Here is a 25,266-nt window from a genome sequence, read left to right on the forward strand (position 1 = left end):
TTGACAAAGCAAAAAACAAAAAAATGCTGGAGCTTCCAAAGGTGTTCTGAGGGCAAGCTGTAGGGGATATAGGCATGGGCTTTAACTAGACTGAGAGGGAGATAAAGGGGTGTGTGTGTGTGCTAGGTAGTTTCAGTTGTGTGTGACCCCATGGACTGTAGCCTTGCCAGGCTCTTCTGTCCATAGAGTTCTCCAGGCAAGAATGCTGGAGTGAGTAGCCATTCCCTTCTCCAGGATCTTCCTGACTCAGGGATCAAACCAGGGTCTCCTGCATTGCAGGTGGATTTTTTGCCATCTGAGCCATCAGGGAAGCCCAGAAAGGAGTATACCTTCACCAAACTTTGGTACTCAGAACTTTTTTTCTTGGTACAGACCTCCATGTAAAAACTTAAAAGAAAAAAAAAAAACTTAAAAGAAACTATCTTTTCCTCTCTGGGTGTTTCTTGTCTGCAATGAGCAACAACAGTGGCATAGAGCATTAAAAGAAAAAATTATAATTCTGATTAGGAAATCTAATTCATGATTTGAAATCTTCCACGATCAGAAATAGGTGTACAATTAATCAGCAAGACTAAACCATGTCCCATTGAGAAATTTTACTTACTAAGGTCATTATTGAATTTATCCATTAATTCATCAAATACCAAGCAGTCTTCAAAGCCCTAAAACAAGAAAAAATGGGAAAAAATAAACTGGAAATAATAAATGCTTGTTTTAGCAATTTTGAATAGAATTTTCACTGGTGGGATAACTCACAGGATATTTGTATGCTAAACTAGTATGTAACAGCTGAATAATCACACTTGGTATTGAATTCTGATTTAAAATGCCATTAACTGCATGTTTGATGGTTTTGTCTTTGCCCAATTTATTCATTTATATATATCAGTTCAGTTCAGTTCAGTCTCTCAGTCATGTCTGACTCTTTGTGATCCCATGGACTGCATCACGCCAGGCCTCCCTGTTCATCACCAACACTCAGAGTTTACTCAAACTCACGCCCATCGAGCTGGTGATGCCATCCAACCATCTCATCCTCTGTAGTCCTCGTCTCCTCCTGCCTTCAATCTTTCCCAGTACCAGGGTCTTTTCCAATGAGTCAGTTTTTCGCCTCCAGTGGCCAAAGTACTGGAACTTCAGCTTCAGCATCAGTCCTTCCAATGAATATTCAGTACTGATTTCCTTTAGGATGGACTGGATGGATCTCCTTGCTGTCCAAGGGACTCTCAAGAGTCTTCTCCAACACCACAGCTCAAAAACATCAATTCTTCAGCTCTCAGCTTTCTTTATAGTCCTACTCTCAGATCCATACATGACTACTGGAAAAACCGTAGCTTTGATTAGATGGACCTTTGTTCGTAAAGTAATGTCTCTGCCTTTTAGAAAGTTGTCTAGGTTGGTCATAGCTTTTCTTCCAAGTAGCAAGTGTCTTTTAAAATCATGGCTGCAGTCACTATCTTCAGTGATTTGGAGTCCAAAAAAACAGTCTCTCACTGTTTCTCCATTTATTTGCCATGAAGTGACAGGACTGGATGCCATGATCTTAGTTTACTGAATGTTGAGTTTTAAGCCAACTTTTTCACTCTCCTCTTTCATTTTCATCAACAGGCTCTTTAGTTCTTCTTTGCTTTCTGCCATAAGGGTGGTATTATCTGCATATCTGAGGTTATTGATATTTCTCCTGGCAATCTTGATTCCAGCTTGTGCTTCATTCAGCCCAGCATTTCTCATGATGTACTCTGCATATAAGTTAAATAAGCAGGGTGACAATATACAGCCTTGACGACTCCTTTCCCAACTTGGAACCATGTTGTTCCATGTCCAGTTCTAACTCTTGCTTCTTGACCTGCATACAGATTTCTCAAGAGGCAGGTCAGGTGGTCTGGTATTCCCATCTCTTTAAGAATTTTCCACAGTTTATTGTGATCCACACAGTCAAAGGCTTTGGCATAATCAATAAAGCAGAAGTAGATGTTTTCTGGAACTCTTTTGCTTTTTCAAAGATCCAGCGGATGTTGGCAATTTGATCTCTGGTTCCTCTGCCTTTTCTAAATCCAGTTGGAAGTTCATGGTTCACATACTGTTGAAGCCTGGCTTGGAGGATTTTTAGTATTACTTTGCTAGCATGTGAGATGAGTGCAATTGTGTGGTAGTATATGTAGATATAGATATAAATTTAGAATATCAACATTTTAGATTAACTTGTAATTTTGACAATTCTATTGCTTCTTAAAGAAGCAAAAACAATTATATTGTTCTACCATGAGCATTAGAATAATATTTAAACTATTTAGGGAATTAAGATTCACATTTAGAGCAATTTAATGACAGCATAGAACTTGCATATGAACTCATTCCCCATAAGTCAAAATTAAAGCAAATTTCTAATCAACAAATCCACAAAATTAGTAAGGTACTCTGCTAAGTGCAGTAGGGAGAAGAAAATAGAAAGCTATGTTTCCTGCATTCTAGGAAATCAAACTATGGTTTTAAGATCATATAGAAATATGTAAAGGTTAAGAAATAAAATATTTCTATATTAGTTATGCATATCAGTATTATACCTGAGGCAAATAAATTTGTTGATTATATAGCCTGTTAATGCTATAGGAATATAGAGATAAGAGATATAATATAGTGATGAGATAATACTCTTAAATTCTTTAATTAATTCATTTATTCCTGGAGAATTCCTATAAGATAGGTCCTATTAAAATCTGAATTTTGGGGGGAGGGAGGCTCAAGAAGAAAGGAATATATATGTAATTATGGCTGATTTGTGTTGACCACCACAGTATTGTAAAGCAATTATTGCCCCCCCAAAAAACTTGTTAAAAAAAAACCAAGAAATAATAAAGCAAAAAGTATTAAAAATAAAAGTTCTGAATTTTACAGATAAGAAGTAAAATTAGTTGTGTGGGAACATATTCTAATAATCATGAAGCTAGGCTTTGAACAAAGGAGTTCTAATGCCAGAGTCCACACATGTATCCAAGCTAAAATTGATGTGTTTTTTAATTTTAAAAAAGTTGGAGTATAGCTGACTTACAATATTTTATTTGTTTCAGATATACAACTTAGTGATTTGATATTTTTATAGATTATACTCCATACAAAGTTATAAAATATAGGCTATATACTATGTACTATATACTATGTACTGTATATTACAGTTTGTACAGTTTGTATCCCCTTTTTCTTTCTTGCCTCTCCCACTCCCCTTCTACCCACTGGTAACCACTAGTTTGTTCTCTGTATCTGTGAGTCTGTTTGTTTTGTTATATTCGTTTATTTGCTTTATATTTTAGATTCCACATATAAATGAAAACAAACAGAATTTGTCTTTCTTTGTCTGACTTATTTCACTAACCATAATACTATACAGGTTCATCCATGTTGTTGCAAGTGGCAAATTTTCGTTCTTTCTTATGGTTGGCAGGTCAGGAAGCAACAGTTAGAACTGGACATGGAACAACAGACTGGTTCCAAATAGGAAAAGGAGTACGCCAAGGCTGTATGTTGTCACCCTGCTTATTTAACTTATATGCAGAGTATATCATGAGAAACCCTGGGCTGGAAGAAGCACAAGCTGGAATCAAGATTGCCGGGAGAAATATCGATAACCTCAGATATGCAGAGGACACCACCCTTATGCAGAAAGTGAAGAAGAACTAAAGAGCCTGTTGATGAAAATGAAAGAGGAGAGTGAAAAAGTTGGCTTAAAGCTCAACATTCAGAAAACTAAGATCATGGCATCTGGTCCCATCACTTCATCGGAAATAGATGGGGAGACAGTGGAAACAGTGGCTGACTTTATGTTTTGGGGCTCCAAAACAGATGGTGACTGCAGCCATGAAATTAAAAGATGCTTACTCCTTGGAAGGAAAGTTATGACCAACCTAATTAGCATATTAAAAAGCAGAGCCATTACTTCGCCAACAAAGGTCCATCTGGTCAAGGCTATGGTTTTTCCAGTGGTCATGTATGGATGTGAGAGTTGGACTGTGAAGAAAGCTGAGCCTTGAAAAATTGATGTTTTTGAACTGTGCTGTTGGAGAAGACTCTTGAGAGTCCCTTGGACTGCAAGGAGATCCAACCAGTCCATCCTAAAGGAGATCAGTCCTGGGTGTTCATTGGAAGGACTGATGTTGAAGCTGAAACTCCAGTACTTTGGCCACCTGATGCGAGGAGCTGACTCATTGGAAAAGACCCTGATGCTTGGAGGGATTGGGGGCAGGAGGAGAAGGGGACAACAGAGGATGAGATGGCTGGCTGGCATCACCGACTCGACGGACATGGGTTTGAGTAAACTCCAGGAGTTGGTGATGAACAGGGAGGCCTGGTGCGCTGTGATTCATGGGGTTGCAAAGAGTCAGACATGACTGAGTGACTGAACTGAACTGAAGTGAACTGAATACTCCATCGTATATACATACCACTACTTTTTTATCCATTCATTTGTTAATGGATACTTTGATTGTTTCCACATCTTGGCTACTGTAAATAATACTGCTATGAACATGGGGTGGCATATATCTTTTCGAAGTAGCATTTTCATTTTCTTTGGATATATACCATTTTCATTTTCTTTGGATATATATACTGGAACGTGTGGTAGTTCAGGTTTTAATTTTTTGAGGAACCTCCATACTGTTTGCCATAGTAGTTGCACCAATTTACATTCCCACAAACAGGGTACTAGAATTCCCTTTTCTCTATATCCTTGACACACATGTTTGTTGTTGTCTTTTTAATGATAGCCATTCTAGCAAATATGAGGTGATATCTCATGGTGGTTTTGATTTGCATTTCCCTAATGCAAATGTGATGATGAACATTTTTTCATATGCCTGTGGCTATCTTTATGCCTTCTCTGGAAAAATTCCTATTCAGTTCTTCTGTCCACTTTTGAGATCCAGTTGTTTGTTTCCTTGACATTGAGTTATATGAGTTTAATATATTTTTGGATATCAACACTTTATCAGACATTACATTTGCAAAGACCAAGTTATTCAAATGCAGCTAATTTTGTTCTTTTTGGATTTGATTAAGGTCTCCCATTCAGTAGGTTGCATTTTCCATTTGTTGATGGTTTCCTACAATTTTGTTTAACTTTCTCTTGTTGTTGTTCAGTCGTGTTTCACTCTTTGCGACCCCATGGACTGTAACAATATCCTTCCCTGTCTTTCACTATCTCCCGGAGTTTGCTCAAACTCATGTCCATTGAGTTGATGATGCCATCCAACTATCTCATCCTCTGTCGCCCACTTCTCCTCCCTCAATCTGTCTGAGGATCAGGGTCTTTTCCAATGAGTCAGTTCTTCACATCAGGTGGCCAAAGTATTGGAACTTCAATTTCAACATCAGTCCTTCCAATGAATATTCAGGGTTGATTTTCTTTAGAATTGACTGGTTGGATCTCCTTGTTGTCCCAGGGACTCTCAAGAGTCTTCTCCAGCTTTCACCATCTCTATGAAATTATGTGAAAGTTACCTGTCCTGGTCTTGAAGGTATGTTCTGTGATGTCCTATTCAGTCTGCATGTGCCTAGTGACTTTGGTGGGAGAGTATATCTAAAGTGAGCATGGGCCACACTTTCCCCTAGGGTGTGCTGGCCACCACCTCCTTGGTGAGAGACAGGACTGGTTTCAGAGGGACTAAAGCCAGATTCAGGTGCAGCCAGGGCTTCTCCTTGGCTCAATGGCAGTCACTGCCCAAGGGAGGAAGTAAGCTCAGGGTCCTCCTACTCTAACTTGATCCCACCTCCCATTATGTTTTGTAAAACAAAATATTTACCACTAATTAGATGAAAATATAATTGATTATATTCACAAGTTATTTATTCTTGGAATATATTCCATAAATCAAAGCAATATAAGACTATGGTTATAAAACTATAATATTAGTAATCAAACACACATGCACTTAAAATGATTGTTTGTCTAGACAATTATTTTAGAATTCCTTAAAATTAACATTCAATATTTGAACAGTATTCCTTTTCTGATACATTGTTCTAGCCAGAATGGTAAAATTTCCATGAAAGCAATAGTATTCAACGTCTAGTCCGTTTTATCATTTTATTTAACTCTATTAATTGTGTTTTCCTTTCCTGTGGGATGAAAAAGCATGAGAAGAAAGAAAAGATAATTTGGGATATTTTTCTCTCTTCTTTTTTAATTTTTGGCTGCACCTCATCATTTGTGGGACCTTAGTTCTTGGACCAGGGATCAAGCTCATGCCCCCTCTGCATTGGAAGGTGGAGTCTTAACCACTGGACCATCAGGGATGTCCCTGGGATATTTTTCTTTTTTGATACTAACATTATAATTTCAAGAAAAAAAATATACTTTAAAAATGAAGTCTTGGAGACTTCCGTGGTCCAGTGGCTGAGACTCCATGCTCCCAACGTGCTCCCAGGCTTGGGTTAGATCCCTGTTTAGGAAACTAGATCTCACATGCCATGCCGTGACTAAGAATTTGCATTTCACAACTAAGACCTGGCACAGCCAAAGAAATAAATACTTTTAAAAATTAAGCCTTGAATTTCTGACAGTCAAGTTCCTAAATTTCAAATTATCAATACATTTTCTAACTGAACAGAAAACTATCTTACGCTTTATGATTTTTTATGCATTAAATGTCTGGATCAAGAATCCAAGAATTGACTACACACAGAGATCAATCTAGTTAAATAGCTGGTGGGGTTGTTGAATTGATTGCTTTCACAGAGATTATGTGGGGATAGTTTTAACCTTTTCTTTTTTCCTTAAGCTATTTTAGTTGAGATGGGCCCAGAAAAGTTTGAGGGACTTACCTACTGAAAAAGAACTTACCGCATTCATTCCTTGCCCAAAAAAGGGCACTATGGCATGGGCAGCATCTCCCATCAACAAACAGTGTGATTTAAAGTGAAAAGCAGAGCACTTAACAGATATCATGGCCTGGGCGGGCAACAGAAAGAAATCTTGTACCAGGGCTTGCCTTCGGAAGAAAACAACCAAAATGTAAAAATGTTAAGCTGGGTATTAAATACTGCATAATTCTTTCAGATTTACTGGCTTTGTCAACATAATATTTCATTGAAATATACATGAGAATGCCAGGAAGAAGACAGGAGCTAGAGAGTTGAAGTTTCTTCTAGTCCCCAAATTCCATTGTTCTAGCTACATTCTTAATTTGAAACAATGTTAATCATCCAAAAAGAACAAGAGTAGCTGAATTTGAATAATTTGAAATATGCCTGTGTTATATGTCAGGAACCTTTCATTATCTAGCACATAAATCACACAATTTTCAGCTACGTTGGTATGTTTCAGGTTTCCTTGGAAAAAAATAAGATGCAGTTGTGTATTTCATTAACACCCAACAAACCAAAATTAAGTTAAGTGAGTCCATGTGTATCTGGAAATAAACAATTGGAATCAAGCTAGTATCACTCAAGCATCTACAGAGGTTTTGTGGGCGCTATAGGTAGAGAAGTACTATCTACATTTATCATGTGTACTTGCTCAGCTGTGTCTGACTCTTGGTGACTCTATGGACTATAGCCTGCCAGACTCTTCTGTCTGTGGAATTTTCCAGGCAAGAATACTGGAGTGGGTTGCCATTTCCTCCTCCAGGGGATCTTCCCAACCCAGTGATTAAACCCATGTCTCTTGCATCTCCTGCATTGATAGGTGGATTCTTTACCACTGAGCCATCTGGGAATCCTATGTACATACACTAGATGATCTTACATCTAGTGAGAGAGCCAAGAAATAGCCACAGAACAAGTTCCAAAAGTATCTAAGGGCTAAATTTTGGCATGCAGAGATTTCCCTTCAATGCCAGAGAAGGAGAAACCAACATAGCAATGGAATTGATATGCAGGAAAGGATGAGAACTGACAATTTTCAAAAAGATCTGCTATGACTTGGCAGTGGGATATCCCTTTTACATAATTAACTCATTTAATTTTCAAAATTGCCCTAAAAGTAAGGCATCCTGATGTCTATTTTAGTGATGAAAAATCTGAGCCCCAAGGAAGTCAGGGACAAGAGTAGTGTTAAAACCTTGCTCTTTCTGCAGCATTGTGCTGCCATCATGAAGATGTCAGTGGAGGTGGAATGTGAGTTAGGTTCTAGGACAGAGGGACAGGAGAGAGAGGCAGTGAGTGAGACCAAATGACAAGGTCCATGTGGTGGTGATGTTGAAATGGGCCAGAGGAGCTAAGACTCAGAAACCAGGCAGCTGGGACAATTAGCTATCAGTTTGGGAAAATTTATACATGCCTGGCCCTGTGCTGAATGGTTTATAGGCATTATTCCCTTTACTCCGCACAACAACCCTTTGGGGCAGGTACAACCATCATCAGCATTTTACTGTGAAGGGTATGAGACATAGGAATACTTATATAGTTAGCAACTGGTGGACCTGAGACTTGAGGGTCCATCATACATATTTGTGTTCCCACCAGCAGGAGGGAGCACAGCCAAGCTCTGTGTTACACCGAGACCTATGGGGCCCGAGCACCTGCACAGAGAACATAAAAGGCCCATGGACACTGGAGGCTTGTCTTTCCCAGAGAAACCGGCCAGGCCTGGGTTTTTTCAGAATTCCTGTTTGCAGCGTAAGATCCTCTTGGACTTTTGCTGTAATCTAGGTTTCCCATCCAGGTTACTGTATGGTCGGGAAGATCCCCTGGAGGAGGGCATGGCAACCCACTCCAGTATTCTCGCCTGGAGAAACCCTGTGGAGAGAGGAGCCTGGCGGGCCACAGTCAATGGGATCGCAGAGTCAGACATGAGGGAAGTGAATTAGCACACATGCAGGCTTCCCGCCCAGGTCACTGCATTACAGGTCATTTTTAACAAAAGCTGAAATAAGGTGCTCTTTATCTGAATTTTGAATACTTCAAACCAAGGGGGCAAAAGGCACAATTGGACATCTTGAAACTTACTTTCCAATTAGAGGGATGGAATCCGGAAAGTACTTCTGGAAGAAGTCCAGCACATCACTACCAGTTAGCAGTTTTTCAAACTCTTCAAAAGGCATGAACAAAGTACACGTGAAAGATTTGTTCTGTGATGAGAAGGGGAACAGTGTGTGAGAGATTGGGGGTCAGGCGATGCTGCCCTAAGATAGATCCCTCAATCTCAGAGTGTTTGCTGTGGCTCAGGGGACTCTGGGAGGAGTGTCCAAGCAGACAGGAAAGGCACCCTCACTTTCTTCCCTCACTCCCCAGGAAAAGCTCGGTCCGGGGTCCCCAGGTGCACCCCTGCTTCTTGGTTATTAGGAAACTTTCTATACTGTAAACTCCAGATATTTTCACCAAGCAAACACTGCACTCCTTATACTATTAATAGGTGCATTGGATTTGAATTCTCCTCTTTTTTTTCTTTACTGTTATTCCATTTAAGACTCTATGACATTAGGGCCTTGGACCCCAGGATTCTTGACAAGAGAAAGAAAAAAAAAAGGGTAAATAAAAGACCAACCAGAGAAATGTAAATAGGTATATATGTCTATATTATATATAGAGATTGTTGTTTAGTCACTAAGTCATGTCCAAGTCTTTAGTGACCCCATGGACTATAGCCTGCCAGGTTCCTCTGTCCATGAGATTTCCCAGGCAAGAATACTGGAGTGGATTGCCATTTCCTTCCCCAGGGGATCTTCCTGACCCAGGGATTGAATTTGCATCTCTTGCACTGCAGTTGGATTCTTCACCACTGAGCCACATGGGAATCTCTATATATGTATATATTCTGTTCAGTTCAGTTCAGTTCAGTTCAGTCGCTCAGTCATGTCCAACTTGTTGCAACCCCATGAACCTCAGCACGCCAGGCCTCCCTGTCCATCACCAACTCCCGGAGTCCAACCAAACCCATGTCCATTGAGTTGGTGATGCCATCCAACCATCTCATCCTCTGTTGTCCCCTTTTCCTCCCGCCTTCAATCTTTCCCAGCATCAGGGTCTTTTCCAATGAGTCAGCTCTTCATATCAGGTGGCCAAAGTATTGGAGTTTCAGCTTCAACATCAGTCCCTCCAATGAACACCCAGGACTGATAGCAAAAAAGTCTCTAAGGTCTAATGAAAGAACAGCCATGCTCCTTTTTGATAATGAATATTCAAATGCCCTACAGACCTTAAAGGATGAGAAATACTTCCTAATATATAACCTAAATATCTTTGGCTTTATTTGGGGGCAGTTTCCTCCTGCACTGCCTTGTGGGAGGTGGAGGTCAGGTACCACCACACACAGCCCCCCGTTAGTCATTTATATATGTTAAATATCCTTTCCAAAGTAAATAACTTGTATTCCTTCAGGTTTTTCTTCAATATCCCCAAAGTTTCAGATGTAATCATTAAACAGACTAGACAATGATGAAGTTGACTACATACAGGCATATAGCATATAAAAGTAAGTAACAAAAAACATTAATCATATAGGCAAAATGACAGTTAATAAAAAATTTTACACTACCGTGTTAGGAAGTGCAATCATCATAAAGGTATCTCTAGGCCAAATATGTAGATAATTAGGTTCCATGGCATACTGCAGGGGAAAATACATATATACAATTAGTGAATTAATGCAGCTCATCTGCATTAACAAATAAGGCACAATGACTCTGTTTATGTTATACTTGTTTCCACAGCAATTTAGATCACTGCAAGTCTCTCCAAACATAAAGTTTAAGCAAAGACAGTTTGCTTGCTGTGAAAAAATTGCTTAAAGATGAGCTCCCACTTAATTCCCCGGGTGTTAGAAGTGTTAGTCATTCAGTCATGTCAGACTCTTTGCGACCTCATAGACTGTAGCCCACCAGGCTCCTCTGTCCATAGAATTGTCTTGTCAAGGATACTGGAGTGGGTTGTCATTTCCTCCTCCAGAGGATCTTCCCCTCCCAGGGATCAAACCCGTATCTCCTGCATTGGCAGATTCCTTACCACTGAGTCACCTGGGAAGCCCATAAAAGTGGTATATAATATTGCTATCCCAAACAGACTAAACGTTTGAATTTCAAATAGGATAGGTTAAATCAGTACCTTAAAATGTATGTTTTACATGCAAATCAAGTATTTAACTAATGCTGTGTACCTTTTATTACTTATAATCCAAGATCCTGATTTCTTCTGTTGGTATTTTAAATTTCCTCAACACACAATACACATACTACGTATTTGCCTCCGGCCATGTATGCTTTAATACAGACTCCAGGAAATAAGAAACATGCAATGCAAGTCTCTTTGCAACAACTCAGTGTTCACTTTATTTAATAACTTTTTTTATTTAATCATGAGTATAAGAACTCTGGACTGTCAGTACACAAAGTTGATTCCCAACTTGTTTTTTTTTTTTTTAATTTTTTCCCAAGATATAATAGAAAAAGGTAGTTGTAATTTCTTTCCTTTCTTCCGTATTCAAGAAAACATATTGAAAGATAAGGGAGTGAGAGTGATATTATTAAAAGGACACCTGTACATCCAATTTATTATGCATTATTGAATACGTAGTACTTTGGCAGACCTTAACATGCTGCTGAGAACAAATGCACTGGAATACACTTCTCTACTAATATGGGGCATGGGAGGGGGAGAGTTGTAGGAAGGAGAAAAGAAAGGGAAGGACTTACATCCCCATTCTTAGGTGGAATACTCAGCTCCATGTACCCATGAGGAATGTATTGTTGACTGTAATCAAAGCGGGGTTTCTTCATGAGGTGAGTTCTAACAGTGGAAAAGGCTCCATCACATCCTACAATGAGGTCACAGGTGACATCTTTGGGAACTTTGTCCTGTCTGAAAAATAAAATAAACCATAAAGAAAAAAAAGTCTAGTGGTGAAAATGATGAAGTACCTCTGTTGGGTATAAAAAGTAGTGACTTAATAATGGGGCCACTCCTCACTTTTACATATCTGATTTAGAGCTTTGAGTCGATAGCTATAAAACGAAGACAACATTTGTCCAAGTCATGGGTTTGCTTATGAGAATGAGGGTAACACAGAGTCATACTGATTCCTAAAGACATGCTAGGCCACAGAAGCCTAAGAGCTGAGTTCCCTGCATGAAGGAAGAGAACCTTGAAAAGAAGGAAAAGTCTTTCAAATGGAGAAAGCGTATGAACAACCACAGGGACGTGACCAAGATCTTCTAGGAGCAGCACATTTGTCTTAGAGGAGATCAGAAGAGGAATTTAAGAAAAGAATACAATTGGGGAGGGAGGAGAAGAGAATTTTGAATGTTAAGATGCAAGGTTTAAATACATTCTTCTGGCCACTGGGAGAAAACAATATATTTCCATTGGGCAGGTGGTGTTATGAAGAGTAGTAATTTAAGACAGCTTACTTAGGAGTAGAAACACTGCAGTGGAGCCACAGTGCAGAAGGGAGAGGAAATGGAGACAAAGCCACTATAGTAGCCTACACGTGTAGGGGTGAGATCCCAAGGATTGTGGTGCTCAGGAGAAAGGACAACATAGGCTCTGAGGCAGACAGGAAGCATGAGACACTGGGAAATGTTTTCAGGTCAAATAGGAGAAAATAAGGAAAGGGGTACATCAAGAATGATTCTGATTATTTGGTTAAAAGTACTAGGTAAGTCAGCTTCCCAGGTGACTCAGTGGTAAAGAATCTGCCTGCCAATGCAGGAGACACAGGTTTGATCCCTGGGTGGGGAAGAGCCCCTAGAGAAGGAAATGGCAGCCCACTCCAGTAGTCTTGCCTGGAGAATCCCATGGACAGAGGAGCCTGGTGGTCTATGGTTCACAGGGTCACAAAGAGTTGGACTTGACTGAGCATCTAGACAGCAACAATAACAAACTAGGGAAGTTAGGAGCAGGACAAACAGATGTTCAAAATTTTAGATACATGTGAGATTATGGCAAGAAGTACTTGCAAAGGTGTTTAAAGGGAAATTAATATTAAGATTGAAATAAGGGTTATTATTATTATTATTACAAATAGAAATGTGAATTTACAAGTAGTTGTTGAACAAACTGTGAATCCAAGATATATCCCCCAAGTGGGATATGAGGCTTGGAACTTTAGAGGAAATGGGCTCAGCCAAGGGGAGGCAGACAATAGTATTCAGAAAGAGGAGAGGAGCAGAGCAGTGCAGTTATCTGTTTCAAGTTAGGAGAGTGTTAGAAGCAGAGTATGGTTACCAGTCTAGAATACTGTTAAGAAGATGAGTGAGCAGGAGAATCAGGAAAAATACTGGTGCTAATGATCAACACAAAATTACTTGACTGTAGAAACTACTTGAATTACCCTGTTAGTAATCATTTAACTCTTTGAAAGAAGTCAAGAGCAAAGTTTACAGGCACAGTTCTCCACTTCAGCCCTTCACCTCTGAAGTCAAAGGGCTGACCGGTGATTACCCAAGCACTGTGATCACTCCTTTCTCAGGATCACATTTCACCAGCCTGTGGCCAAAGTGCACTTTTGCATTGGAGTATTTCTCAACAGCTGAGGAAACAAAGAGAGAAAACTAATGGAATTGAAATTCCAATTCTTAGTTCACTTAAATTGAATTAATCATTTTCTGAGAACAGTGTGGTAGAGATACTTAACAGTGTAAACACGAATCAGTTAAAATGTGATTTGACAACTGTTTGGCAAATGTTCTAGGATAATATGGTAGTAAAAGAGATAAATAAAAATTAATTGTCTCCATCAAAAAAAAAATCTAACTATTTATATTCTTGCATCATTGTAATTGTTGGCACCCTAGGAAAGAAGTAATCATCACATATTTTAAAGTTACCCCCAAATTAAGGCTTAGTTTGTGATTGGAAATAGTCAGTCAAACTTCTTTTTTCATACTATGTCTGACTCTGTATCTCTTTTTAGCAAGTCCTCTAGACTTCTGACTCAATTTGTTGTAAATATAGATGATTTATATATAAATATAGATCTTTTTGTAATCAAACACTGAAATAGTTAGGGGAAAGTGAGTAAGAAGATTAGAAACCTCTTAATAAATAGAATAAAATTATTTTAGTGCTTTTTTGGCCTGCTAAAAATCTATAGTGAATTTCATTTTCTGAACTATTAATTATGTTCTTATCGCTGTAGTAAAACATTATTTTTGTTCCTAGTTTTTCTCATGAGCAGGAGATCTATAATTAGGGGCTATTTATTGTTCCTAGAGCCACAAATCAGAATGTAGACGTTAGAGCTGGTGTAGACCTCAGAGATAGTTTATTTCAAAACTCTTCATTTCATAAATGAAGTAACTGAGCTTCTGGAGGGAAAAGTAAGATGACTAAGATCACACAAAGTAAAGAATTTAGGAAAAATAAGCCAGAAGTCTGACTTCTGTACCCATCTGTACCCATCTCTCCTTTTCATCTCAGGTTTTTGTTTTTTTGTTGTTGTTGTTCTGCTTTGCTTGAGTTTGATTTGGGGTTTGCAGACTTTAAGATTCTTGAACACAGGATTGGAAGCTTTAGGATATTGAAATTGGAGATAAGCCAAAGACTTATCTATGTTTAAGAAATCTTTTGACAAATAACTTAGAGAAAGCAGAGTTTACTCGAACCACTATGGGTATCTTTGACAAACACAAAATGTGTTTGTGGAATCAACCTTTTTATAAATATTTTTTTCAAATTAAATGTAGAGGAATTTATGCAGCTCAAAGAATTTTCCATGGAACACTAGTCCTGTGATAACTGAAATAATTGTTCTGTGTCATAGTCATTACAGAAATGCTCATACTCTGACCCTCTGACTGTGCCTTCTTGGTCCCCAGATACATGTGGCTCTTGAGTGCTTAAAATGTGGCTGTTCTGAATGGAGATGGGATGCAACCACTGGGTTTTGACAACTTAGTCAAAAAAAAAAGAAAAGAATAAAATGTCTCAGGAGTAGCTTTCTTACATAGATTATACATTGAAATAATAATATTTTGGATATATTAGGTTAAATATACTATTAAAATTAATTTCACCAATTTCTTTGTAGGTTTTCTATTTTGATTAATATAAGGTTTTAAATTATGCATATGGCTGGCATTTGTGGTCATATCTTAGACAGCATTGCCCTAGAAAATCTACACTGCAGACTAGTAGAATAAAGGCCCTGAAAGTACTGTAAGAAAAGGCTTTTAATAGTTATTTATGTATTTATTTGTCTCACTGGGTCTTCATTGCAGCATGTGGGATCTCTTGGTTGTGGCAGGTGGGATCTAGTTCCCTGACAAGAGATTTAACCTGGGCCCCCTGCATTGGGAGCATGGAGTCTTAGCCACTGGGTCACCAGGGAGGTCCTAGAACTTTTAAAACTAATTTGATGCCTGTTTGCTTGTGTGTTGGAGAAGGCAATGGCACCCCACTCCAGTACTCTTGCCTGGAAAATCCCATGGATGGAGGAGCCTGGTAGGCTGCGGTCCATGGAGTTGCTAAGAGTCGAACACGACTGAGCTACTTCACTTTCACTTTTCACTTTCACACATTGCAGAAGGAAATGGCAACCCACTCCAGTGTTCTTGCCTGGAGAATCCCAGGGACGTGGGAGCCTGGTGGGCTGCCGTCTATGGGGTCGCACAGAGTCGGACACGACTGAAGTGACTTAGCTTTAGCTTTTTCTTGTGTGTGTGCTAAGTCACTGCAGTTGTGTTCAACTTGTTGCGACTCCAAGGACTGTAGCCCATGAGGCTCCTCTGTCCATAGGATTCTTCAGGAAAGAATACTGCAGTGGGTTGCCATGCCCTCCTCCAGGGGATCCTCCTGACCCAGGGATTGAACCCACATTTCTTATATCTCCTGCATTAACAGATGAGTTCTTTATCTCTAGGGCCACCTGGGAAGCCCAATGCAGGTTTTAAGTTTATCAAATTTACCTGATCACATATTGTTTTTGTTTGTTTTACTTAACAGTTATTAACATCCCACAGGACAGTAAACCATGAAACAACCCCACATGAAAAGCTGATGCAGGAAAATGATGTAGTTACAGTACTTTCAGAGGGGAGGCTGTTCTATCAGAAGGAATGAGCATTTATCTGTGGAATAGGCGGCTCACAATCTGATGCCAGGTAAAGGAATAAGAGCTGTGTAAAAGAACTTTGTGTGCCAAACAGTTTAGAAATCAAGAGGTTCAGTGTTCTTTTTATTAACATATTTATGCCATTTATGAAGTTGTATGCTGTGCAATGTGTACCTAATGAAAAACAAGGGAGCATGCAAGGTGGATATTCCCCATGTTTTAGCTCCATATTATCAGTGTTTCCTATATATTACTGGAGGCAGTGACTAATAGTCAAAAGGATGGACTTTGGAATAGACAGACTCAAGTTCAATCCAGATTCTACTACTTATTAACAGTGTAACCTGCTGCACTGTGGTCCTCTCTAAGCTTCCTTTACCAGGTACAAAACTGAGGTAAACACAATTCTTACTTCACAGAGTTGTTTGGAAAAATTGATGCAATATAAAGCAGTTATTATCATACTGCTTAAGACATCAAAGAATATTTTCCATTATTTTTAAAAGCTGTTTGGTAGTTTCTTAAGATCAGCATGAATATATAAAGCAACCTAGCCGTTTATCTACTCATCCAAAAGTCAGTCTTACAAATACAAGTAAAGAAATGGAATTAAGACAAATACTAAACCCTATTTCTGAGCCCTCGTGAATCAACTAGAGTGACCTTCCCCTTCACTCCTCCTCCCAGTTCAGTTCAGATCAGTTCAATTCAACAGACACGTTACAAACTCACCCTAGGTAGGGGAATGTGGAGAAACACAGATAAATAACTGGAAGCTCTGCTCTCCAAAAGTCAGAGGCTGCTAGGATGCGTTGAGAGGGATTGATTGATTTAAAAGATAGTAGAACTACTAATGGCATGCTTTGCATGGAATGAATTTGTTTAGTACAAATTCATATGTACTATGATCAAGGGTTACATGGAATGTGATTGGACTGATTATCCAGGATACAAATTTAATTTGCAGTCCAGGGGCTTTTCAATTAAGGGATAGGTCTAGGTCTTCTTAGTTAGGCACATGAGAATCTTCAGGCTTATGTACACCTTCCTCTTCCTCAACTTCCTACACCCTGCATCTAATTTTGTCTCTTACAGATATCTTGAATCTATACCTCTTCCCAACCACTTGGCTGTAGCTTTAGTCCAGACTCTTGCTTTTGCACACAGCGATTTTCATAATACTTAAAAAAATTGCAGCCCTCTATCAGTCTTCACACTATTGCTTTTCATATTTCTGATAAAAAAAATCTGCTTGTGTCTCTTTGAAAATGGTTATATATGCATATCTGTTTTTCCACTAGATTGTGAGTTCTTAACTGAGGCACTCATTCAACCCAGTGCCTAGAAGATAATAGGGATTCAATACATGCTGAACAAACAATTTTTACTTAGACCATTGATAAGATGAAAAAGAGATGCTGGAAGATGTACCACCAGTATTTTTAAAGAAACACTTTGTATTGTACATAGTCTTGCTCTTAATAACCCCTAAGAAGGAGTGGTAAACAAGTTTCAATTAATTATGTGACGAGATTAGTCTCACGTGCTTTGCTGAAAATGAGGGCTGGTGAATAAAGCATTGGACTTACCTGTCAGTAGATCCTTGTTTAGATCTTCTCTGCTTATAGAAAGAATATACTACAAGAAAAATATAGTAGATACTGTTTGTTTCTGGAGAATGGGCAAATATGCTTCTATGTTATTCACTTAGCGATAGAAAATACTAATTATTTATCAGAAGGTTGCAAGCTCAGCTTTACAACCATTTAAGTAAGGAGCCTTTTTTCTATAAACACTTTAATCAAATACATGCAATACAATGTTCAAATTTAAACTTAGGCTTTTTCAAAGTTTGATACTATATAAAAATAAATCTTTTTTTGGTACCAAAAATATCATTTTCACTAAGTTGTTTTAACTATCAAACATAAATCTCAAATATTCATCTTAGGTCTCCAAATCAAGCTGTGAAAAAAAAACTTCAGAAATGACAACATTACTAGAATAAATGTATTATTTTCCAAAGAAACTACTTTGAAATTTTCATTTCAATTTGAAAGGCTGTGTGAGTGTGTGGTGTGGTTGTGTTAGGGTGAGGGTTGGTAGGAATAGGTAGGCTCCAGTACATGGGACATGCAGTGGTTGTTTCTGACTTCACAGGGCCGATTTTTCCATGAGACCCAGTCAAACAGTGCATAGGGCCTATGATACTTTTAGGGGTTCATGAAAATAATTTTAGTTTATTTCAAAATCATAAGAAAAAATAAATATAAGAATATGAATATAAGAATATAATACACATTAATTCTTAAAAAGATAAGAATAAATCCAGTCTGGATTATATTAAAGCTTAATGTAATCTTTATATCAGTGTGCTCATATAGTCTAATTTTTAATATTTATTGATTTATAGGGTCCCACAAAGCAAAAGTGTCTATCTGCTTCCCTGGTGGCTCAGAGGTTAAAGCGTCTGCCTTCAATGCAGGAGACCCAGGTTCAATCCCTGAGTTGGGAAGATCCCCTGGAGAAGGAAATGGCAACCCACTCCAGTATTCTTGCCTGGAGAATCCCATGGACAGAGAAGTGTGGTGGGCTACAGTCCATGGGGTCGCAAAGAGTCGGACACAACTGAGTGACTTCACTACTCTTACTCACTTAGGGCTCATGAAGGTCATAATGCAGTATTGCAATTCAGGACAAGTTTATTGCTTTAAAAATTTAAAGCATGTAAATTTCAAAATTATGGGACATTACAACATTTAACACAAATATGGTCTTTTATTCATCTTGATCCCATTCAAATATAGGCATATAAAATTAACATCTAAATCTATACTTGGTGTAAAAATAACTTGGTCATGCTAAAGAGACAATAGTAGACTGAGGAGGAGCTTCCTGTGTCTTTGTCATAAATTAAAATTAACAGGAACTTTGTAATTCTCTGCCTTATGGTTCTGTTTTCCAGTCTTCTACATTATTAATGTTTGCATTTCAACAGAAACCACACTTGTTATTCTAAGTATACTAGGAAACATGCAAATTATGAAGTCTTATTAACATAAGGAAAATATTCTCTCCTTGTCAGCTGATCCCTTAGATGAGATAAACTGGGGGCTGATCATCTGGGAACCAATAGACATGTTGGTCCTGCAGAACACTAGGGAGAGTCCTGGTCTATTCTGCTCCATATCTTTGGGCAGTTTCCTAAATTAACCATAACTTAGAGTCACTGACATCAAGCTTCACTTCTCCAATACATATTCTAAACAGCTTACCTTGTGAAGAATAAGTAAGAACAAGAACAAACAAGTGAAGAGCTGTAAAGTGACTCTTGTAACCAAAAAACCCACTAAGAAAACCTAAAGGAAATAGGATAATCTTCTTCGGAGATTTGTAAGACAATAGTTGCAGGGCTGACTTTTTCAAATATGCTAGGAAAAAGTGTTTACATTGTTGTCCTGATAGACTTCAAATGAGAATGTTTTCTAGTAAGGGGGTGTCATTTCTTTATTTTGGGTACAGGAGTTTAGGAATAGGAATTGGGGGAACTCTGGCCTGCTCTGTATGTTAGAGAATATTTTGATATTTGGCAACTGGGGAGGGAAATGAGAGGAACCAGCAAGACGGTCATAGCAAAGGAGAGAGGGCAGAGAAAATAACAGCTAGGGGAGGAAGGCTCAGAGAAAGGGATATAGAAAAGATTTCAGAAGTCAAATTGTATACAGTAGGAACTTATGAATTGTTTGCTGTGCACTGTACAACGTGTGCCTTCCATGACCCCCCAGGTCTTCAGTATATTCATGTGTATTTTTTTCCTCAAATATAATTTATTTAGCACTGTGCAAATTACCATGAGCTTTACATGCAGTAATGAGTCAGGGATTATTTTTAGCTGTTTGCACAGAGACCTGACCACAGTAGCTTATATACACTACAGTTGTCTTTTTTTTCTAACTTAAAAAAAAAGTCTAGAGGTATCTCAGGGACATCCACAAGTTCATCAGTGTCCTCCTCCTTTCTGCTCCACCATCTTTGGCATGTAGCTTCCTTCTGCAAAGTAACCTCATGGGCAAATATGGCTGCTTCTGCCCTTGAAATCTTGTTTGTGTTCCAGGAGGAAGCCTATTAATATGTATTTTGAGTGTGGAAATGGATAAAAATCATGAGTTTCATGTATGGTTATCATGGTACATAACCAAAACTAGAGGAGAAGGAATGGACATCAAGAGGCAGCAGAGGCCAATACGCACACTCCCTGGATGCTGGAAGAAATCTTGGGGTGATGGGGATGACTTTGCCCTTCCACAGGTTATAGAATTGACCAATTCAAAGCAAATTTACACAGTTCTTAAAAGATAAGGAGGGCGCATTTTCGACTCCAGTATAAAAATAATGATGCAAACCTATAAATTTAGCATTAACCCAGTTCTTAAGAATCGAGGAATGGCAGGATTCCTCAGTGCAGAAGGATCATTTCCTTCTTCTGTATTAAAGGCCTTGAAATGAAAACTTGCACCAACACTTTCACCTTCTTGGGGAGTCACTGGTGATGGAACTGTTTCTCCCTCACCCCTCTCTCTTTCTCACTTGGTAAAAGTCAGGAAGTCAGTTTTAGTCTCAGGTCCAAGTCACTCTTCTCATCCACTTTCCCTGCTATTTTGAATCATATCTTACTCCTTGATCTATTCATACTGTATTGGTCCAATCTCCAGGGAAGAGATGGATATGAGGAATTGAATTTCCTCAGCACAATCAGTGTTAATCCAAAAGAAAGGCGGAATGACTATTATGCCTATTATGGGAAGAATATCACTCTCATTTTAGAAAAAAGAAATAGTGTAGCTAAGCAGCACTTCCAGCATGCCTGTGAGGGCCTCCTACACCATGCTCACTGGTTGTTGTCTGTAAGGAAACTTGTCCAGTTTCTCCCTTAATGTTGACCTCCTATAGTCATGCAGCCTGTTTCTTTATCTGTAAAGCAAGGTGGTTGGAGTCCATGCATCTAAAGCTGCTGACGGCTGTGAGATTCTGTTATCTCAAAGTGCATTTGCAAGCTCTCATCCAATGCACACCTGACACTTAAAAATTTATGCTTTTTAGAAATTTGGTCTCACCCAATTCTCCCCATAAAAAAAACTGTTATTTGATTGGAATGATGCTATTTTGTTGCCAATTGAAGATTTAAACAAACTATCTGTTTCAAGCCTTGCTTTTCCTTCTCTGAAAGTGAAAGATTTCCTCCCTCTCTGAACATAAGAGCTGAGTGCTCCTACCATTGCTTGGCTGAGTTCTTTTCATAGTGAACATAGAGAACTTTTCATAGGACTACTGCCTGTTGTCCCCAGGTTGCAAGTTCCTCAGCAACTCGCCCACAGGAAGACAATTACTGTTTATAGAAAAGGTACATTTAGTTAGTGTAGTCTGTTCTTGACTTGCATGTGTAAATCATGTCATGTCCAACTCTTGGAGACACCAATGACTAGCCCATCCACCAGGCTCCTCTGTTCATGGGATTCTCTAGGCAAGAATACTGGAGTGGGCTGAGATGCCCTCCTCTAGGGGATTTTCATTTCCCAAAGAAAGGCAATGCCAAAGAATGCTCAAACTACCACACAATTGCACTAATCTCCCATGCTAGTAAAGTAATGCTCAAAATTCTCCAAGCCAGGCTGCAGCAATATGTGCACCATGAACTTCCAGATGTTCAAGCTGGTTTTAGAAAAGGCAGAGGAACCAGAGATCAAATCGCCAACATCTGCTGGATCATTGAAAAAGCAAGAGAGTTCCAGAAAAACATCTATTTCTGCTTTATTGACTATGCCAAAGCCTTTGACTGTGTGGATCACAATAAACTGTGGAAAATTCTGAAAGAGATGGGAATACCAGACCACCTGACCTGCCTCTTGAGAAACCTGTATGCAGGTCAGGAAGCCACAGTTAGAACTGGGCATGGAACAACAGACTGGAAATAGGAAAAGGAGTATGTCAAGGCTGTATATTGTTACCCTGCTTATTTAACTTATATGCAGAGTACATTGTGAGAAATGCTGGGCTGGAAGAAGCACAAGCTAGAATCAACATTGCCGGGAGAAATATCAATAACCTCAGATATGCAGATGACATTACCCTTATGGCAGAAAGTGAAGAAAAAGTTAAGAGCCTCTTGATGAAAGTGAAAGAGGAGAGTGAAAAAGTTGGCTTAAAGCTCAACATTCAGAAAACTAAGATCATGGCATCTGGTCACATCACTTCATGGCAAATAGATGGAGAAACAGTGGAAACAGTAGGTAACTTTATTTTGGGGGGCTCTAAAATCACTGTAGTTGGTGACTGCAGCCATGAAATTAAAAGATGCTTACTCCTTGGAAGGAAAGTTATGACCAACATAGATAGCATATTGAAAAGCAGAGACATTACTTTGCTAGCAAAGGTCCGTCTGGTCAAGGCTATGGTTTTTCCAGTGGTCGTGTATGGATGTGAGAGTTGGACTATAAAGAAATCTGAGCGCCGAAGAATTGATGTTTTGAAATTGTGGTGTTGGGGAAGACTCTTGAGAGTCCCTTGGACTGCAAGGAGAGCCAACCAGTCCATCCTAAAGGAGATCAGTTCTGGGTATTCATTGGAAGGACTGATGTTGAAGCTGAAACTCCAATACTTTGGCCACCTGATATGAAGAGCTGACTCAGTTGAAAAGAGCCTGATGCTGGGAAAGATTGAGGGCAGGAGGAGAAGGGGACGACAGAGGATGAGATGGTTGGATGGCATCACTGACTCAATGGACATGAGTTTGAGGAAACTCTGGGAGTTGGTGATGGACAGGGAGACTTGGCATGCGGCAGTTCATGGGGTCACAAAGAGTCGGACACAACTGAGCAACTGAACTGAACTGAACTGAGATCTTCCTGACTTAGGGATTGAACCTGCATCTCCTGAGACTCCTACACTGCAGGTGGATTCTTTACAGCTGAACCATGGGGAAAGTCCATTGAATGCTTATTAGGGACTGGGCCATTTCTAAGCATCTCCTATAAATTAACCAGTATGTATTTTTGAATTCTAAACAAGCAAACAATGTCAAAACAGGGCTAGAGAAGAAAGGCAAGGTCAACAAGCAAGTAGCTGGTTCAAGATATTAGACTCAGCTATTACCATTTTACAAAAAAAGTATCACCAGGTAAACCTACTTGTGACTTTGTCCCATAGGGAATAGCAGACTTTTTTCCTGAAAGAGAGTGAATCATTCTTGCTCTCATGGGGATACCACGGGATACAACCTGAAATAAAATCAGAGATGTCTATTTCAATTTCCATAACGTAGCATCATGCCAATAAAATAGATATTGACTCTAAAATGTGATTATTCAAAAATTTTCCAAAAATAAAAAAATAATGTAAAAGACCATGGGAACACAGTATGATAGAAATTTAATAAAAAGTATGCTCCTACAAAGTTTAGTTTTTAGGGTCTTTTTTAACTTTAGATTCTAAAATAGACTTAAAAGTTTATCTGGCCCTAAAACAAATATTACAAGTGAGGAAATAGTTCATTGTCAGAGATTAAGTTCTTTTTTATGATTACAAAAGAATAAAGCATGAGGAGTAAATCACAGGATTCCTGAAATGCAGTGCAAAGTGTTTTCCTACTCATGCCTAAGAAAAATGTGGAAATGCAAATAACATTTATGTAAACTTATCATTTCAAAGACACACTCTCACAAAAATACTGTCAATAAAAATATACTATTTCTCTTTACATTTCCAAGATACATGATAGTGAGAAGTTTGGCAATCTTGAGTCTATATGAGGAAAATCTGTAACAGGCCCACAATCTTTATCCAAACACTGAAAGTTCGTTGGTTTCAGAATTCAGAACTTTTCAGAGTTTAGACAGGTAATGAGTGCATATGTGGATAGTTCATGACACACAGACTAGTCTAGGACACCACCCCATAACATAATATTTCTTTAGCAAAACATATCCACACTAAAAAGCGATTTCTTTTAGAGGCTATATAAAGTCTGCATCAGGTCGTTTGCTGCTGAATGGGTGATGAAAAAGCTTCCTAGTCCCAGAGCTTTATGGAGTACAGAATTGTGATAAGAGATTATGGACCTATGTAGTCAAAAGAATGGATGTTGCCTGCCTCCTCTCACTCCAGATGCCATCCCAGGTCACACACAAATAAAAGGCAAAGATTAACCATCTTGTTGATGGCCCAGTGTCAGAAGTGATAATCAGGTCTCCACCTGGTACAACTTCCACCTGCCCCACAACGTGCTCTGCCCCCTCCCCAGTCAGGTGCCTCAAGTGTGAAATGTCCGCCCTGTTGTGAATTTAGAAGTTTGAAAACCTCTGTAAAACAGTTCTCATGCAGCGATTTTTGTGGCATTGAGTGCTGCTTTGAACTTAGAGAAATCAAGACCGTGCAATTGTTGAAAAACAACAGGTATTATCTTCTGTAAGGAAAATGCATTCACAAGGTACCTGATCTTCCAGGCCAATGGCTTTCAAGGCTTGTCGTCCTCTACAAGAAAGGGCCAAATTAATGCTTCTTCCACGTGCAGATTTAGTCACTCGGATATCTAAGACATTGGAAGTAGACCTCATGTTACACACAATTCTTATATCCTAAGATAGGGTGAGCACATATACCTGAAAAATGGGTGCCATCTGGACCAAATTAAAAGATTTTGTTAACTCTTTTAAAGAAAATATGGATAGTAATAAATTTGCATTAAATTAAATTTAGATTGTTGTGGGTTTTAATGAAGTCTAACGGTTTACCTTAAAATTTTTTTTTTCTTTTTAAACTCTAAAGGAGTAAGAAGTCAAAGAATCAGAACCACATCTCACATTGTTCAGCATTGTCTCACCTTCTCTAGCTTCATATACATTAACTTGGAAATTCCTCTTGGCAAGGAAGCATGCATTTAATGATCCAACCTAGGAAATCAAAGCAAAATTTTTTCATATTTTTATCTGATTTCACAAATATAGAGAATTTTTGCTGACTAAGTGTTGAAGCTGAAACTCCAATACTTTGGCCACCTGATGCAAAGAGCTGACTCAGTTGAAAAGACCCTCATGCTGGGAAAGATTGAAGGCAGGAGGAGAAGGGGATGACAGAGGATGAGATGGTTGGATGGCATCACTGACTCAATGGACATGAGTTTGGGTAAACTCCGGGAGTTGGTGATGGACAGGGAGGCCTGGCGTGCTGCAGTTCATGGGGTCACAAAGAGTCGGACATGACTGAGTGACTGAAGTGAACTGAAGTGCAACATA

General features: G+C 38.9%; 1 protein-coding gene across 1 annotated transcript in view; it reads right to left on the reverse strand.

The window, feature by feature from the left end:
- The window catches only part of KMO (kynurenine 3-monooxygenase), a 63,098-nt gene that overhangs the window by 14,943 nt on the left and 22,889 nt on the right, over positions 1–25,266 (reverse strand). The window contains 10 exon segments of the mRNA XM_043923551.1: positions 605–662; positions 6,836–6,983; positions 8,941–9,062; positions 10,469–10,540; positions 11,622–11,787; positions 13,369–13,456; positions 17,569–17,617; positions 23,164–23,253; positions 24,466–24,563; positions 24,855–24,924. Of these exon segments, the coding sequence (XP_043779486.1) occupies positions 605–662; positions 6,836–6,983; positions 8,941–9,062; positions 10,469–10,540; positions 11,622–11,787; positions 13,369–13,456; positions 17,569–17,617; positions 23,164–23,253; positions 24,466–24,563; positions 24,855–24,924 (961 nt within the window).

Source organism: Cervus elaphus, chromosome 14, assembly GCF_910594005.1.
Source record: "Cervus elaphus chromosome 14, mCerEla1.1, whole genome shotgun sequence".
Lineage (NCBI taxonomy): Eukaryota > Metazoa > Chordata > Mammalia > Artiodactyla > Cervidae > Cervus > Cervus elaphus.